General features: G+C 44.8%; 1 protein-coding gene across 1 annotated transcript in view; it reads right to left on the bottom strand.

Annotated features, from left to right (window-relative positions):
• RERE (arginine-glutamic acid dipeptide repeats) overlaps positions 1-16,689 on the bottom strand; it is a 545,831-nt gene that overhangs the window by 12,047 nt on the left and 517,095 nt on the right. The window contains 2 exon segments of the mRNA XM_006145378.3: positions 24-116; positions 1,101-1,263. Coding sequence (XP_006145440.1) covers positions 24-116; positions 1,101-1,263 — 256 coding nt within the window.

Genomic DNA, 16,689 nt, shown 5'->3' with positions numbered 1-16,689 from the left:
CAGGGTATGCCCAGGCCACTTACTGGTGGTGAAGCAGTGGCGGCAGGCGTACCCCTTCAGCTCCTGCTCACTGTCCTCACTGTCGAAGTCATCCTCGCTGGCTGAACTCAGGTCCACTGGGCATGGCAGACACACAGCAAGGGTTGGGGGAAATACCGTTACGCTTAGCCAAGACCAGGGGTTACCTGTGACTTCTGGCCTGTCCCAGGCTCTGAGCCACCACCAGTCAGTATGACTCACAGGCTGGGGTAGGCCTGGGTTCATGTGAAGGACCACTCTCACTTCCTCGGGTCTATCACTGGAATGAAGAGCTTGCAAGTGAGGGATGGTACTTAAGGACTCCTCTGCCAGAATTTGGGGGATAAAATTCTGCCCCCAAACTTCACACTTGAATCTTGAGTGGTAGGCACCAATACCCACAACTGGTGAGTTCCCACTGGGAAAAATGTGCATCCATAATGCCTTCTCTGATATATATAGGCATCTTGAGGAACCCCATCTTCACTGTTCCCTTGCCATGTTGCTAGGTTTTTGTGACTTTCTCGTGTGCAACACAGGTGACCCTCACATTAAGTGTCCTGGGCTAGGTCGTAACTGCAGGGTGCCGTGGCTATATCCCAGCTTTTAGGGTGTGGGAAAGCATAGGCTCCGTTATCATATCAGACTGCAGGTCACATTAGGAACAAGGAGATCTCTGTAAAGCAGGAGGAAAAGAAGTGCTAATCTGCTCTTACTACTACCAGCATACGATAGCAATGAGAACTCTAACAGTGTATCATCCAGGAAGCAGAATGCCTCCTCAAGCCTAGGCCAAAAACACCTCAAACCGAGGCCAAGACTTACACTTTTGTAGGACTTTAAAATGATGTTGAGTTTACTAGAAATATTTAATATGTGAATACTTTTCAAGATTCCCCCTACTGAGTGCTCCCCCTCGTGCCCCCATCAGGGAGCATTTAGGTCAAACTTCACATGGATGTGTGTGCACACAGGCATAGCCCATGCAACAACTCCCGTGGGCTGTGCTGGACCTGCAAGTCTGGCTGCGTGTGAACCATCTCGGACCACCACTACAGTCCCACGATTCTCCCTCCACTTACAGAATTCACTGGAGGGAGGCCTGGAAGGTGTGTTGACAGGGGTGGATGCAGTGCGAGTCTTAATCCTCCTGAACACGGCCTGCCTGCGGTGTCTACGATGGGCCCGGGAGCTGGCTGCTTCGGGGGTCTTTTTCCAGTAGTAATAGAAGGTGATCAGTTCCCCCTGCAAGAAAGAAAGGTTGGCCATGAGAGGTGTGAGTAGAGAGCTTCTATTTTTCCATGCCCTGCCACCTCCACTCTGTGCAGAGCTGGGTGTGTAACTGCAGCACTACAGATGGAAACAAGGGCCATCCTGCTGTGGGAGCTGTGAGGGGAACTGGGCTTGCTCGAGGCACACAGCCACTGAGTTGACCACAGGCTGCAAGAACAGGCCTGTCGACTCAGTCCTATGGGGTGTAATTTCTGGCCACCCAGAACATTCATTCATGCAACTGTATTTTGAGGTGTCCACTATGTGCTAGATACAACCACCATGCTAAGTGTTAGAAGAACATCATCAACACAGAGAGAAGACAGCTACCCTCGGCTTCTGTTCTAGGTGTGAGTACGTATGATAAGCAGGGGTGTGGCTATACATGTGCATGTACATGTGAGCATGACTGTGAGTGTTGACTGTGTGGGGCTGGGTGTACATCAAAGTTTTCCTCACACCATCCCAACAGTCACACAGGTAAGAGCAGGAAATGTAAGACAGCCATCAACCCATCAATGAAACAGCTGAGGTGGTCCTGGAGAACTAGGGTCAGATCAAGGGAGAAAGAAAATCACACCAGCACCTCCACCCACCCCGGCCAGCCTGAAAGCCCACACCTGGCAGGCTGGCATGCAGTCCTGAAAGTGAGCGCTGGGACTGGACAAAGGGATCAGGAGGGAACAGACACAAGGAGTGCTGACACAGAATTAAAACGTGAAGCCATAAGGTCAACTTTCATGGTAAGAAGAGCTGTTCTTTCCGTAGTCTGCCAGAATGGGAAGCGAGACAGCTTTCTGAATATATAGCAAATGGAACTTTTTAAAAAGGGAAACTTTTGACACCCTATCCTCTCATGTCTCTGCAGGCTCCTGTTTTACCCTATATACAAAATAGCATGTCTAGCTATTTTGTTAAGTCAGGGGTTACCTGCCTGACTGAGGTTGATTTCTTTTCTTTTTAATGGTTTTATTTTTGTTTTGGTCAGAGGTCACTTGTACTCACCAGAGAAAAAGCACCCTCCCCCATGGCATGGATGATACCACAATCTTTCTTGCTGCATCCTGTCAAAATTTAGGACACACACATGTGCCTGCTGTGTTCTTGAAGCCACAGGGGCGCCAGCTCCCTTAACCACTATGATGGGGCTGGCCCAAGACTGATTAAAAAAAAAAAAATCAACCCAAGATAAAAACTCTTGACCTGGAATGGGAGGGGGGGGAGTCGCAGCAGGGAAACAGCCTAGATTGTTATTCTTCTCTAATTAAATTAATGTTGTAGAAAGTCAATTAACTTGGCAGACTACCAGATCCTGAGAAGTCACCCTGGGGGTATCTGTACCGGAAGGTGGGATTCACCTGGCTAGATCTCTGCTTTGCCTCACCTAATGCTGTCTTGTGTAAGCCAGAGAGACAGAGAGAGAGAGAAAAAGAGGGAGAGAGATTTTCTTTTCCAGTGACCTAAGAGCTACCTGGAAAGCTTATGTTGGTTAGATTAAAATGGACTAACAACAGGTGTAGACAGCATGAAATCAATTCTTTCTTAAAAGGCATTGTTACTTTTTATTTTTTATTATTATTTTAAATTTGCTATGGGGCACTGCACTCATTAGAGAGAGAGTGTGAGCGAGCTTGCGAGCGAGAAAGCAAGCTGTCAGGTCCAGGACTTGAACTCTGGTCAGTTATGTGGAAGTCCAGCGCCTTAACCACCATGCCACCAGCTGGCTCCACGATAAATTCTTGCAATTGATAGAGCATTCAGACAGGGGTTCATTAAAACGCCCCCAGAAGCAACAGCCTTCTAACAAGATAAGAGAGATGAGCAGATTTTAGGTGGGCAATGGCTTCTGTATGGCAGGTAATATCAATACATGCATGCTGAATACTTACTGCAGCCCAGAGCTGGATTTTATATCTGTACATTCTAACGAGTGGGACCACAGCTGTCGTCAGACTCTTACAGTAGAGCTGTGAGCAAAGAACTTCTGACTGGCCCAATAAACACACAGCATGGATCTCCTGGAGTTGTGGATGTGCTTCAGCCTTCCTACCATGGAACTCCTTTTGCTAACTGCTGGTCCCCCCCTACCATGGAACTCTTAACAAAATGCCAGTATTGCCAGTTCAGAAGAGATGAAACGCTATCCTAGGCCAGTGGGCCAGAGAGCCAGTCACCAAGGACAAGCACACCATGAGGTGGTAACTGGACAGTAAGGGAAGATGCAGAAATGGCTGTTGGGACTTTTGACTTGTTTCTCTAGCACATATTTTTCTACAACTGTACCAGTGTTGGCCAGGGGACCCCTGAACTTTACCATCATAATGTGCCACTGCCCACCTTCCTGACTTGGAACTGCATTTATATATGCTGCCCCTCTGGTGTTAGCTGGAGGGAACAGACTTCTGAATCTGCGAGGGGACTAAAAGACCTCTGCTGACAAGTTGACCTGGCTCTGGTTTTGCTACGAGAAAATTCAGAGCAGAAGTCAAGGCAGGTCACCCTGTAACTGCTATGTCAGAGTGGCATGCTTCAACAAGCCAAGGGCAACTGGTACAGTGAATCATACCCAGTTCCACAGTCTGAAAGACAGGAGAGCAAATGGGGTGACAAGGTGCTCCCCGCATCCTGCCAGGCTGAGTCTAGTCTAACCGCTGTTAGAAAAAGCCGCCAACCTAACATCTCTAAATGGCACAACTGGAATGCAGTACTGCCTCACACAGTTATAAATGATTATCTCCATTAATCAAATATGAATGTTCTGAGTCTCCAATGGTACTCAAAAATAACATTTAACTTGCAGAATAAAAAAAGAAGCCTTGCACCAGCAGGTGGCGTGGTGGTTAAGGTGCTGAACTCCCACAGAGCCTACTGTAGTTTGAGTCCCAAACCTGGTGGCTTGCTTTTTTCACTTTCCCTCTCTCATTTTCTATCTAGTGAGCATACATGCCCTCTAACAAATTAAAAATAAATAAATACGATTAAATAAATAATTCTTAAGAAAATAAAGTAGAAGCTATGCCTGGCAGGCTGAGCGTGGAGGTGTGAACCTTATGCCAACTACTAAGGAAGCTGAGGACTTGTGATTCCAGCTACTTGGGAAGCTGGAGGACTGCAACACAGTGAGACCCTGACTAAAACCTCTCTTTCTGAGAAAAAGAAAAAAGAGAAGCCAGAGTTCAGTGAGGCTAAGAAACTGGCCAATATTAGACACCAGGCAGAAAAAAAGTCTCAAGAAACACCAAATTGGCACCTCTGACCTTTGCTCCTGCAACATGTCCTCTGCTAGCACGTGAGAAAATCAGGACCCAAAAGCAAAAAAACCTAACCTGAAAACCAAGATGAACATTTTATCCACCCTCACATCAGCAAATTTTTAAAAGAACTCTTTTTTTTTTCTTTTTTCCTTTTTTTTTTTTTTTTTGAGGAGAGGTTTTAGCTATAGGGCACGTGCGCTCGCCAGACAGACAGACATAGAGACAGAAAGTGAGAAATCACCCCCAAGAGGGGATGGTCACACCGCAATCCCTTCTCCTCCATTCTCCTCTCAGGATCTTGGGCACGCACACACATGTGCCTGGCGTGAGTTCTAAGCCACCGGGTCCGGGACGCGAACCGCGGTCGACTACGTGGGAGTCCAGCGACATAGCCATTACACTAACTGCTGGTTCCCATTAAAAGAACTTTTATTTAACTTATTTATTCATTTATTTTATTTTAATTTCATCAGAGAGGACAGAGAGACAGAGAGAAAGCAAGCCAGGGCTGGGACGTGAACCACAGTCAGCCATGTGAAGAGTCCAGTGCCTCTAACCACCATGCTACCTGCTGGCCCCTATGTCAACAACTTTTAAACAAGAGTAATGAATCAGAGCAGATTTCGTCATCTGAGTACAGACAAGCAAAATGACCAGGCAAGAAGGATTCTCTTTGAAAGGTTTGAAATCACAGCTGATGAAAAAATAAAAATACATAAATTTAAAATTCAGGAAGTTGGAGGAGTGACTAGAACATTCATACACTGCTGATGGGAATGGGAAATGGTCAAACCATTTTGTAAGAACTGTTTTTTTTTTTGGGGGGGGGAGAGATTTTCACTGTAGGGCGTGTGCGCTTGCCAGACAGACAGAGAGAGACATAGAGACAGAAAGCGAGAAATCACCCCCCAGGGGGGATGGTCACGCCGCAATCCCTTCTCCTCCATTCTCCTCTCGGGATCTTGGGCACGCACGCACACGCGCCCGTAGAACTGTTTATAGAATAAAAGAAAATCTACCATAAGACCCAGCAGTTCCACTCCCAGGGTGTTTACCCAAAAGAAATAAATGCTAACACAAAGGCTTTTTAAAAATTATTTATTCAGTTTTATTTATTCATTCATTTAATTTAACCAGAGAGAGAGGGAGGGGGAAAGCAAGCCGTCCGGGAATCGAATTGTGGTCGGCCATGTGGGAATGTCCAGTGCCTCAACCACTATGTCACCTGCTGGTCCCTTTTTTTTTTTTTTAAATTACTGCCAGAGGGTACATGTGCTTACAAATGAGAAAGGGTGAGAAGAAAGCACCCCTGACTCCTGCAGAGGGTGGTCATGCCACAACCTCTGTTCTCCATCTCTCTTTCCCGTCGGGATTCTGGGCATGCTATACATACATCCAGAGTGTTTTTTAAGTCATTGGGCCAGGATTTGAATTGTGGTTGCTCACGTGGGATCTGGCTCCCCATGTATAGCTCTTAACCACTAAGTTACAAGGCAGGCCCCACAAAGACTAGAATGTTCATGGAAACTTTATCTAATAGCCCCAAATTGGAAACAACCCAGATGCCCATCAACAACAGGAGAATAAATTATGGTACACCTATTTGCTGGAATACTACTTGGCAGTAAAAAGGAATAATATATATATTTTATATATATAATATAAATAGTATATGTTGTTAAAAAGTTTTACTATAGGGCAATGTGTGCTTTCTCGGAGAGACAGAGAAAGCAAGAAATCACCCCCTGCGGGGATGGTCACACTGCAATCACTTCTCCATTCTCTTCTTGAGATCTTGGGCATGCATGCATGCACACATGCCTGACCCGAGTTTCAAGCTGCTGGGTCCAGTACTTAAACCATGATTGATTACGTGGGAGTTCAGTGTCATAACCATTATGCCATCTGCTGGTCCCAGAAATAAAATATTGACATACACAATAACATGCATGAATCTCATAAACATCATGTTGAATGAAAACAGTCACACAACAAAGGGGACATACTGCACAATTCCATTCTAGAAAAGGCAAATCTATAATCACAAAGATAAGTAGCTGTCTAGAGCCTGGAGGGTAGGGGATAGGAAAGTGCCTACAAAAAGGACCCAGGTAAACACATTTGGTTACAGGAACTTCTTATAAATTGACTGGTGTTATTTACACAGATGTATGCAGTTGTCAAAACTCACTGAACTGTACACTTAAAAGTGGGCACATTTTACAGCACACATATCATTTAGTATACATGCTAATTACGTGTCAACAAATCCAGGCCAGGTTTTATTAGCTGCCTGTCTACCACTGTAATGTCTACCAAGGGATTAAACATTGGAATGGAGCGAAGCTAGGAGGATTAGAAATAGCATATTGGTGACTGCATGGGTGGCTAGGTCTTGAGCATAAACAAAAGAACATGTCCGGGAAAGCTTTGGTTTTACAAATAGGGAGTGAAGCAGCTCGCAGTCTCACCAGGAATGAAGTCAATTGAACTTTAATCAAACATGCATAGTGTGTGCCGCAGAGACCCACTGCACATAAATTCAGAGAACAAAAGCTGTTGCAGAAATCAATAGCTTACTGAAACATTAACACAGGCAATCATTGATCAAAAGGCAGCTCGACAAAGGCAGCCTTGCAAATTAGCTCCTGCTTTTGCTTGCAAGCAAACACGGAGGTATAAATGTTGTCAACATGAATGGCCTATAATGATCATTTTGTTCCCGATGCTCTCACCTCATCTCACAACAAGGTCTCACAGTCAACACATCTCACATCTCAGTACTGTAATTGCACACAGCATGATGAACTAAACTGCTTTAGTGCCTGGGCAAAAAAAAAAAAAAAAAATCGAAAAAGAAAGGGGGCACAGTCATCTCCAATTGACAGCATCAGGGGCTGCAGCTCCTGCCAAAAATCAAATCCCTTGGTCTATATTTAGTAGATGGTCTCTCCAACGGCTATCCTTTTTCTTTTGGGTGTGCGTGTGGTTGGGTGGGGGAACTGAGTGTTCTCTGTAGGTGTCATATGCAAAAAGCCACTGGCAGAGTTTTGCCTCTGGACTTAGGAGTCAGGGTTGTCACCTAGCAGAGGTGTCTTCCCAGACTCCTAATCTCAGGCAGTGTTAGAGAAATAAGCACCATTTGGCTCCTATGATTTCCCATTAAAAAAAAAAAAAAAAGGGAGAACCATCATAGAACAGAGGGGAAGGAGGAATTAGTTGCATAGTGCAGGGCACTTGGGTAGGGGCTGCAGGGGAGAGTTACATGAAGTTCAGTGGCAGCCAGCTCCTATAATCTTGAGACCCACAGGGCTCGGGCCTCTTCCTCCCTCCTAGCAGTGACCTCTCGAATGTGCCCTCCTGGGTTAGGCTCTGAGACTATCACGTTCACTCACACACAACATGAAAGGTCAGTGAAGGCCTTACAGGAGCTTCCTATGCTGCTGGGCAATCTGGGCTAAAGTAATGGGCTGGGGTTGCTCACCTCTTAAAAGTAATCTTACCCATTTCAGATCCAGGTTCTGTTGGTATGGCTGGGCCCAACTCTGCTTTACCCTGGGTTAACAACTGGCTAGCAACCTATTCCAGGGGCCGAGTGGGCATCCCACCCTATGTGAGTATGCATGAACAGACACGTAAGGGCTGGAGGGGGTAGCTGACAGCCTGCTGCCTTTGACTAGGCGGCTATCCTCCTGTCTTATGAGAGGATCTATTTACCTGTAGGCATTTGGTAAACTAAAACACTGCCTGCAAACACAACTGCTATTTAATTTCCCTCAGGCACTGCAATGCTAAGGAAAGAGAACTCGTAACTTTTCCTGCTCAATAGATCTTTTTAAAAAGATAAGCTATGTGCCTTCTCTCTCTTAGGGGACCTTGGGGGAGTAAAAACATAGAAGAAATGGTTGAAGAGGGAAGGCAGTGCAGGTATTTTAAGTATCAAAGGCTCATTTTTTATAAGCAGGTCTGTTTCCAGTGCCAGGCAGGAGGCTAAGAGCTTCCTGGTCTCAGATTCTCTTATGACTTAGTACAGCACTAACTCCCCTGGGAGGAACTGATGTGAAGGCAGGAAAAGGTAAGTCAGTTATTTGTGTCCCATATTAAAAACATAAGGGTATGCCTAAGATTGAATCTAAAGTTTCTTTTGTAATAATAATACATTATTATTACCATATCACCCAAAGAAATTGGGATACTTCCTCAGGGGACTGAGGATCCCAGCATTCGGAGCTCAGACTGTTTACAGCCTACCATCCACTATCAGACTTTTTCTTTAGAAGTGAAGGCAGGGTGCCAGCAGATGGTATAGCAGTTATGTCACTGGACTCCTACATGGCCAATTGCGGTTCGAGTCCCAGACACAGTGGCTTTAAACTCATGCCAGGAGTGTGTGCGTGCATGCCCAAGATCCCAGGAGGAGAATGGAGAAGGGACTGCAGCATGGCCATCCTTCCTGTGGGGTGATTTCTCACTGTCTCTCCAGCAAGTGCATGCTCCCTAAAGCAAAAAAAAATCTCTCCAAAGAGAAGAAGTCTCTGTCTTTTAGAAATAACCCTATACACAACCTCCTTTTAATTCAATGACATGAAGCAGTGTTCTTTATCTTTCATTCTTACACATGGCTCAATGACCAGCAGAAAAGAATGATAAGGACTGCTGGCCTAACAGTTATGGCTCAGGAAGCCCTGGAACACGTGTCTGCCTCCGTGAACATGCCAGGGGCTGGAGGAAAGGGGATGAAGGGGATGCACCAGGGTGAGTGCAGGGGTCCAGCCTCAGTCACTGGGTAAGGACAGCTGTAGCTCATTCTCCATCACTGAAGTTTCAACAGACATCTTTATGGACAAGCACTACTTATCAAAAAGAAGACAAGGTAGAGGGGAGGCAGGTCTGGAAGCTGCTCAAGGATAATGGGATTGTAAATACAACTTTTTTCTGAAGCTGTTTTGCAGACCCTTCAAGCCTACCTACCAGTGGCAGCAGAGTGAACTCTAATTACGTGATGGGACAGGACCCACTGCAGGGCAGCACAGCTTTGTGTGCAACTGGCACATCCCATGATGGGCAAGTATTTAGAAGAAATTATCCCAATTCCTCTTTTTAAATTTTATTTATTTATTGAACGAAACATACAGAGAGAAACACACTCCAAACAGGGTTGATGTCATGGAGGTATCCCGGCTTCAGCCAGCCCTGGATCATGCCTTGTATTTAAGGAGGTCTTAAGGATTTGAACTGATAATCTTCCCATGTGAGTCTGCTTCATAAAGCATTGCATTTTATTGCTGCACCACTGTTGGGCCACTATCCTAATTCTTTAAGACATGATTACCTGCTCCTAAATAAATATTTTAACAGAAATATATAGGAACATATTTAGAGGAGCTAAATAATCTCTATACCATGCTTTAAATCTCAGGGCTCATGTGAACTAGTTAGAATTCAAAGTGTTACTCCCTTGCCAGAAATTCTACTTGGAAAAATGTGCTAGTTATCAACTAGCTCTTCCTTTGGGGGATAATGAAACTCCCCACTTATTTATTGGTTAAGGTGGAAAGATCTAACACTTTCATTTTTCAGGTGTGGTTTTAGAGGGAGAAGTCCTGGAAAGCAGTAAGTATGAAGTAAGACCCCAGACTACGTAGCGACAGGGAGAAAGAACGCGTGCAGAGCTGTTTCCCAATCAACCCCAGACCTAGAGACTGCCCAGACAGGAGGCAATAAGCTTGGGCTGTGAGAGGCAGTTCCTGGGGAAGTCTGTGCGTGATACTACTCCCAGGAAGAGCTGCCCTAACTGGAATGCTGTGATGCTGCAGCAGGGCTTGACTACCAGTCTCTGCAGTACTTCTGCCTGGGGATTATATATGCACTGTTTCTCAGCAAAAACTACTAATCCAATGGTAGTGAAGCCGGTCAGTACAACGGACTCCTATGCAAGGCGCTTTTGCCTCATCCTTCTGCATGATTGCAAGGCTGGATCTCAGAACTGTCCAGAACCTGTGAGGTGAGATGCTGGGCACTGGGTGGAACCATCAGCGAGCTATGCTTAAGACCTTTTACAGATCTTTTTCCAGCAGGCAACTGGTTGTCTGCTAGTAATGACTCTGGTAATTAAAGCAGTATTCTCCTGGGCTCCTTCTTTTGTTAACCAACCGAATCCCCTAATCCCTGAAGGAGCCCACACTGTCAGCGGGCTCTGCTGCTAATCATTAAATACCACGTCTGTGGTCTCACAGTGCATTTGGGAGAGTGAGTATCTGCTTCAAGGCACACAGCAGAGAAGTGGCAAGCTGGAACCGCAGCCTCCTGTATTCAAGAGGCTGGAAGGGCCCTGATCTAGTGCACCACCTGGCAGCAAGCCCAACAGTGAGGAGGTGGCAGCCTGCTTCCCACCAGGGCAATCCTTCCGCACCACCTCCAGCTCTTCTGTGGAAAAGCTAATGAAAGTGAGGGAAGTTTGTGAAAGTCTTGTGGGCCTCACCATTTATATGACAAATATCTTCTTTTAGAATAAAAGAAAACAAAAACCTATTAATAGTTGGTCAGGTTTAAAAAATTACTTTTACAATTATTACCACTACATTTGTATAGTGCAAAGGGACTTTAACAGTCCAAGTTTTTTTTGTTTTTAAATCAAAATTATAATGTGATTTTCTAAACACTCTGTTACTTTGGTTGCTGACCTCAGCCAACTACTGATCCCACTTTTGACCACACTCCTTCATCCACATGTCCAGACCTAAGGTGCTGCCATAGCCCTTCCCTGGGCTGGCCTGCCCTCTCCTGCAGAGATTAGTCAGTCTTCTCAGAGTCCTCGTCTTACCTTGGCATGTCCTCTCCAAATCCTAAGGGACCAGAGGCCCAGCTGTTTCACCACTTCTTCTTGGCCTTTCCCTCCAACCCCAGAAAACTGTTCTACCATAACCCTTGCCTTTTATGGCCTTTGGCTTATGCCCGTTTTCCTGCCTTTTCTTCTATCTGTAGGGTGCAGCCCCACCAATTCCTCACCACTCCACTTTCCCTGAGTCAGGGTCCAAGTCCTCCTCACCATCAGGCTGGATTCATTACAGATGCCACCTTCGTCTCCCAGAAGCCTTTCCTTCGCTCTGTCTCCCCAACCACTGGAAGTCGTCATGCTGCTGCTTTGACTCGTGCACCTTTTCATTCTCCCCTTTCTCCTCCTATGCCCAGGCTGTACTCACCATGAGCTCATCTAGCCTCCCAGTCTGTGATCCTTTCACCTGGGAGTATCCCACAGGTCTAGGATAACATCTTGTTTTTGTTTTTGTTTTGGAGAGGTTTTCGCTATAGGGCGCATGCGCTCACCAGACAGACAGAGAGAGACAGAGAGACAGAAAGCAAGAAATCACCCCCCAGAGGGGATGGCCATGCCGCAATCCATTCTCCTCCATTCTCCTCTCGGGATCTTGGGCATGCACACACATGCACCCGGCATGAGTTTTAAGCCTCCAGGTCCGGGATGCAAACCGTGGTCGACTATGTGGGAGTCCAGTGACATAGCCATTACGCTAACTGCTGGTCCCTAGGATAACATCTTGAATATAAGAAGCAGTCATAAGCACTTGATGAAATGAGTACTTCATGAAAGTTAAAAAAGCACCTGAAATTAACTTTAAAGATAAAATATTGAGAGATGGATACAAGATTGACAACTTTGTATGTTATTATGGAAGGCCATTAGACATAAATGATTCCTGATCTCACTATTATTTTATAAAAGAAAGCACTTTATTTCCAAAAAGTAGAAAAGACAGACCTAAGTCTCTAAAGAAGGGTTCTTTGTATTTAGTGTTATAAAAATGACTACGCTGTCCTCAGTGTTGTTTTATTTCTCATGGGCCAGTGAAAATGTAATCCACATGTTGGTGAGTGTAACCAGTGGCTCAGGAGGTGGTAGTCATGGCTTAGGAATCCACTGCCAACACTTTCTTACACGCAAGGGCTTCATTTACACACAAACAACCAAACCACCATTTACTGGGCTATGAAATCTACAATAATGACAGCTAAGCACTATAAATATGCACTTTCCACATCTTAATATATTTCATCTTCATAGATACCCAAATACGTAAATGTTTTCATTATCCCTTTTTTTTTTTTTTTTTTTTTGGCAAATGAAGAAACTAAGGCTTGGAGACAGCAAGTCATGTGGCCAAGCTTACATAGTTCCAAGTGGCAGCCTTAGAGATCTGGTTCCAGAATCTCATGCCCTTTTTTTTTTTTTTAAGTTTATTTATTTATTCCATAAATGTGAGACAGAGAGACAGCACCCCAATGAGTCCTGACCCTGCAATCCACCTCCAATCTCATTCAGTCCTGGATCATGGCACCAGCATGCCCAGCATACTCAGAGATGTCTCCAGATGCAAACCTGAAACTTTTCCATGTTGGGTGGGGCTGCCTTGCAGAACCTCACATTTTACTGCTGCCTCACTGGCTGGCCCTTGAGTCTAATGATCTTAACCATTCTGGCATGCTACTTCTCTACAAGGTGTGACCACTCTGGTTTAAAGAACTAAGGGGAGGGTCAGTCCCGTAGCCTGTTGGTTAAGAGAGCTGGATCCCACATGGCCAACCTTAGTTTGAATCTTGGCCTTGATAGCTTGAATATACACCAAGTGCATGTGTGTGCATGCTCCAAATCCCAACTGGATGGAAAATGGATTGTGGTGTGACCATTCCCCAATGAGGGATCCTTCCTCTCTCTCTGGCCAAGTGTATGTGCCCTCTGCACAAAAGAAAAAAAAAAAATGAAGGCAAATAGTTATACAAAATTTTTTAAGCCAGAGGTTCACATTTGAGTTATCACTGATCTCTGTAATTCAGTGCAGTATCACCTTAAACCTACCTAGACCTGCAACAGCTGTGGCTGAAAAGCACAACTATCCATCTCCAATAACAACAGGCTGCCCCAAAGTGCAGTCCATCACCCTGGCACCAATAAATTACACTGTTTGATGCTACTTGAGGGGGGGGTACATTAGATGAGACAAAAATGCAGAATTGGACTTATGGGGAAAAAAGCCTCCATGAACTACGTGAGACAGACACTGGGAGTCTACAACCTCAAGCACACCCTCGTGATTTACTCACCATGCTCCATGTCAACCACCAGCTTATCGCTATAGGAGATGCTCTTTGGCCTACCTTTGGCTCTGGGGGACATATGTCCCCGAGACATGCAGACAAAAGTAGCCTTCACCTGTGTCTAGATCTAAAAGCAGTGATGCCTGAGTTTAGACAGGGCAGAGTCCCTTAGAAAGATATGGGCTTTCTCCAAGAAAAGATTTTTGCACGTGTTATAGACTATAAAGCATCTTTCCTAATTACCTCCAGCTAGAAGCATTTATTTAAAGCAGTGGCTTCAAGCTATGCTCAAAACAATGAGGTGTGCTCAAGGGCCACTGAGATGGGAAAAAATCTGCACCATTGTTCCTACCCCCTGGCAGCTGCTCCATTAGAAAACCTATTAACCAAGCAATAGAGGGAAGAGTCTTCTACTTAAATAAATAAATAAACAAACAACAATAATGAAAATGAATAAAAATAAATAGGGGTCAGCAGGTGGCATGGAGGTTAAGGCCGACTTACGGCTGACTGGTAGTTTGAGTCCCAGACCCATGGCTTAAAAATCTTGCCAGGTGGGCGCCGGCAGGTGGCGTGGTGGATAGAGGCACTGGACTCCCACATGGTCGACTGCAGTTCAGGTCCTGAACCTGGAGGCTTGCTTTCTCACTTGCCCTCTCATTTTCTCATTCTGTCCCTCTCTGGTCAAATTGAAAGAGAGAGGGAGAGAGAGAAAGAGAGAGAGAGAGAAGGAAGGAAGGAAGGAAAGAAGGAAGGAAAGTTGAATGAAGTAATTATTAAAAATAACAATAATGACAAATGAAATTAAATAAATAAATAATTCTTTTTAAGAAAAAAGTCTTGCCAGGTGTGTGCATGTGCATTCCCAAGATCCTGAGAGGAAAATGGAGACGGGATTGGGGCCATCCTTCCTGAGGGGTGATTTCTCACTCTCTGTCTCTGATGAGCACACACAACCTATAGCAAAACCAAAAACCACCACTCAAAGTCACTCCCCTCCAACCCAGCAAAAAACAAACAAACAAACAAACAAAATGCCCACTACCACTATCACCACCAAAACCAAAAAACAGATTTGGAAATCAAATATTAACATTCTTTCCCTCTCTCTCTCTCTGGTGTGTTCCTATGTGTTTTCTGATTGAACCATTCGAAGAGTAAGTTGGAAATCATTCATTTGAAGACAGAGATCAAGGCCATCATAAAATGAAAAGCCCAGCCTGAACCATAGGCTCCTACTATGTGTGAAGTCACCCCAGTCTCTGGCATGGAAGCCCCGAATAGTCTAACACAGTGATGAGATTGGCCTTCTCTTAACATGGAGCCCACATATGAGGGCACACTCAGAGGCCTTTATTTTTGTTTTACTGAGCTCCTTGTTTAAATAAAGTCTGTTAACATTTTGAATGAAATAAAGCCAATACCAGGAATCTTGCTTTCTCAGGAGAGGCTTCCAAACCCCAAGAATTCATTTGTTGACATCAGTGTTCTTTTGCACAAGCTGAACACTTCATTATTTCCTGAATTCATTTTATTGGAGTTCAGCAACAGGGCAAGTGGGATTTCACTGCAGTTGGTTCTATCACTACATCACCTTTCTTAATGTTTTCTAGTTCCTACAAAGAAATGACAATTCTACCAGCGAAGGGGGAGAAGAGAAGAAAGGAAAAGGAGAGCCATAAAACTGTTAAAAACCACCATTCTCCATCTCGTAAACATTTTTCTATTTATTGGCCTTTCGTTATATGTGCAATCTTATTATCCCTGCACAGCATCAAAGTGACATCCGTCAGGGTCACCCTATAAAATATACATTGGCAATGTAACATTTAATGACGGGAGCAGGACAAAAGATGAAGGATGAGAGAGGGTGGTTTGCTGCAGGACATTTTAAAGGGATCATCAGTTATATCTGTGCATTTCCCGAGGTGATAATTGAATGACAGGGGCTGGAGGGAAATCCATTTTTGAGCTCAGAAAGGATAGTTAGGAGAAAAATGTTTCTGTATAGGAAGCATGTAATGACTGCCAGGAAATGAGAACAGCTACTCTAACAACATTGCTTCTTATATTTTACAGTTTTTATGGATGCACGGCAAATTATCATGTACAATCCACTTCTGCAAGCTGAATTTTAAAATAAAGGACAGACTTCCTCATTACAAAAAAAGGAAAGAAAGGGTATTTAATTCTGACATTGGATCACATTTGTTTAATAAAAGGAGCAGAACAAAGATTATTTTTCAAAGCATAAAAACACATTTACACTACCACAGCCTCCTTAGATGTGAAATTATCTCACCTCTTTCGCTTGAATTTTGGATTTAACCTAAGGCAAAGCTCTTAGAAAAATCCAGAGAAGCCTGCAAACAATGTCTGTGCTTATCTGTGCTTTGTCTCATACATGCAGCCAGACAATTGTTTCATAAATTCTTTCAACACAGACCCTCCTGGGAGGAGGGGCAGGGACTTCTATCCTGGTGCAACTGTATGGGCTGAACTGTGTCCTTTCCCCCCCATTCATATGTTGATGTCCTAACACCCTCAAAATGTGACCTTACTAGGAGACAGGGTCTTTAAAGAGTTTATGAAGTTAAAACGAGGTCACCAGAGTAGGCTCTAACCCACTACGACTGGTGTCCTTATAAGAAGAACTCAAGACCGCTACACCAGGACAACCACGTGAGGACAGAGTGGAGACAGTCACCTGTGAGCCAAGGAGGCATCAGAAGGAACCAAACCTGCCACACTGACTTGGATGTGCAGCCCGTAGAACTGTGAAAAAAAATGGGTGTCTGTTGTTGAAGCCCCCAATCTATGATATTCTGTTACAAACAGGCCTGAGGAGAGGGCTTCATGGTCAGCCTCAAGGGAAGGAGAGCACCTGCAGAGGAGGAAACACCTACTAACATGCCAAATCATCCAGGCTGGCGTGGGCTCCTGGAGCTGACCTCAAGCAGGGGAGGAATATGGGCGTGCGGAGAGCAGTGTGGGAAAATGGCTCCTCACACAGCTGGCCCTGCTCCTTACAAGT

This window comes from Tupaia chinensis, unplaced genomic scaffold (genome assembly GCF_000334495.1).
Source record: "Tupaia chinensis unplaced genomic scaffold, TupChi_1.0 Scaffold000146_1, whole genome shotgun sequence".
NCBI classification, from domain to species: domain Eukaryota; kingdom Metazoa; phylum Chordata; class Mammalia; order Scandentia; family Tupaiidae; genus Tupaia; species Tupaia belangeri.
This window is presented reverse-complemented; position numbering and strand designations above follow the sequence as displayed.